We start from the raw sequence: 2,651 nt of genomic DNA on the forward strand, positions 1-2,651 counted from the left end.
CCCCCCCACCACACACACACACCCTTCCCTGCTGTTATCACGAACTCGCACTGTAGTACAGCCGTACGGGAATTGTCTTACTACGTTATGTAGTGTCGCAGACAATCACTGTGTAACCTGCACAGGTACATGTAGACCTCCAGTATAGGGATTCTTTCTATTGGCTCCTGAGATCACGCGTGATATATCATTGGTCGCTATTAATAGCACTGCATGCTTGCCTCTGTGTCCGCACATCATAGTCTACCGGATACCCAACGAACTGGATCGGCCCGTGGAGTTTGTTTTCGCCGCAGATGTCCGGCTGGGTGACCTGAACTTTATTCTCGGTAGGTGACTTGGGTTGGTGTGAGGTTGTTTATAGCACAGGTACGAATGGGGCTGGATGGCTGTGTGTAGGCAGATGTAACGTGTGTATGCGGCATATACCTACCTTTTGAACATCTACCTACCCACCCATCGCCACCCACCAGAGAGCATAACTATAACTCTGAGTACCTGCGGTCTAACCCCATCTCCTTCGTATAGGCAGACGTAAGTGTGTATACGGCATATACCTACCTTTTGAACATCTACCTACCCCACCCATCGCCACCCACCACAGAGCATAACTATAACTCTGAGTACCTGCGGTCCAACCCCATCTCCTTCGTGGTGGAAGCGCATACCAGCCGAATCCTGTTGGCCTCTCGGGAGTTACCGTACAACTCCAAATACAACAGGATACGAGAAAGCTATCTCACTCAGGTAGGCATACACGAATACATGTGTATTAGAAAGCTATCTCCCTCAGGTAGACATCCATGAATATATGTGCATCAGAAAGCTATCTCACTTAGGTAGGCATCCATGAATATATGTACATTAGAAAGCTATCTCACTCAGGTACGCATCCATGAATATATATGTGCATTTGAAAGCTATCTCACTCAGGTACGCATCCATGAATATATGTGCATTAGAAAGCTATCTCACTCAGGTAGGCATCCATGAATATATGTGCATTAGAAAGCTATCTCACTCAGGTAGGCATCCATGAATATATGTGCATTAGAAAGCTATCTCACTCAGTTACGCATCCATGAATATATGTGCATTAGAAAGCTCCCGTTCTTTCATCAGTGTATTCGTTGAGTTCATATCCCGTGGCCATTTTCGCGATGCGTAGCATATCACAGGGTAGGGATGTATGTACAAGCCGTAGAATGGCCTAGTAGTCAGATACAGGACACAGGACACAGTATACAGACACAGTACATAGTATACAGTACACAGTATACAGTATACAGTATACAGTACACAGTACACAGTATTCAGTATACAGTATACAGTATACAGTACACAGTACACAGTACACAGTGCACAGTATACAGTACACAGTACGTGTTACGTTGGCTGTTGCATGCAGCGTCGTGTGTTCCTTTGGTTGGTTGGTTGGTTTTTTAGTCGTTGTAGCTCGGTTGCGACGCAGAAACTCCTCGGCCTTGTGCGTGACCAATGCTCTCCTGAGTTATAAATGTACTTGTATGTCTTTAGTTATAACTGTACTTGTATGTTTTTAGTTATAACTGTACTTGTATGTTTTTAGTTATAACTGTACTTGTATGTTTTTAGTTATAACTGTACTTGTATGTTTATTCCTGCCTGCTTTTGCTTGTCTGCGGTGCGTGTCATATTCTCAATACAAATGAACTCTATTGACAAGCCGAGCTCACAAATCCGATACAGTCCGTATGTAAACAACCCCCACGACTCTTAACAGGCCCAATTAGCATCCGAACACGAACAGGACCCTTTCGACCTTATATGGTCTAATATCAAGCACCGTAACTACCTCTTACAACCTATTTATAGCCTTGCTCCCTGTATTGTTATTGCGCTAAACCGCCATCTCAACAGGCTCCGTTGGACCTGCTTGCTTTCTCAAAGTGGTCAGAGGGTACAGAGCGCGTCACCGGCGAATTCCTCCCACCGACGGTGTCTGATGAAAACTGCACATGCACAGTTGAAGAGGTGAGTACTGTGTATCTGATATGAAGTGTACATGCACAGTTGAAAAGGTGAGTACTGTGTTTCTGATATGAAGTGTACATGCACAGTTGAAGAGGTGAGTACTTGTGTATCTGATATGAACTGCACATGCACAGTTGAAGAGGTTAGTCCTGTGTATCTGATATAAACTGCACATGCACAGTTGAAGAGGTTAGTGCTGTGTATCTGATATGAACTGTACATGCACAGTTCAAAAGGTTAGTCCTGTGTATCTGATATCAACTGTACATGCACAGTTGAAGAGGTTAGTCCTGTGTATCTGTGGGTTTGATATTGGCCGGGTTGTGGCTATATACCTCTGCTCTGTTGAGTGGCTGACGAACGAATGCGCAATTAAGACTAGTGATCGGTTTTAAGTAGACTTCGCTTCGGAACATTTCTTTTAACTTATGTCCTACTATGATTTATATTTTGGCTGAAGCAGTGCCTTCAGTGCTTCAGATACCTATTTAAAGACAATTTATCTACATCTACCTACACACATATACATTTACATGTGTGTGTGTGTGTGCTATATATATTTATATATATATATATATATATATAATAATATATATATATAATAATATATATATATATATACGTATTATGTATAGTAT

At 42.6% G+C, this 2,651-nt stretch overlaps 1 protein-coding gene across 1 annotated transcript; it reads left to right on the forward strand.

Moving 5' to 3' along the window:
* Positions 1–213: 213 nt before the first annotated feature.
* On the forward strand, positions 214–2,408 carry SARC_02611 (hypothetical protein; the record flags this gene model as incomplete). Its single annotated transcript, XM_014303619.1, has 4 exons — positions 214–274; positions 605–747; positions 1,900–2,013; positions 2,289–2,408. 4 exons carry the CDS (start codon positions 214–216, stop codon positions 2,406–2,408), a joined length of 438 nt encoding a protein of 145 aa, XP_014159094.1.
* Positions 2,409–2,651: the final 243 nt, after the last annotated feature.

This window comes from Sphaeroforma arctica (genome assembly GCF_001186125.1).
Source record: "Sphaeroforma arctica JP610 unplaced genomic scaffold supercont1.119, whole genome shotgun sequence".
In the NCBI taxonomy this organism is placed as follows: domain Eukaryota; class Ichthyosporea; order Ichthyophonida; genus Sphaeroforma; species Sphaeroforma arctica.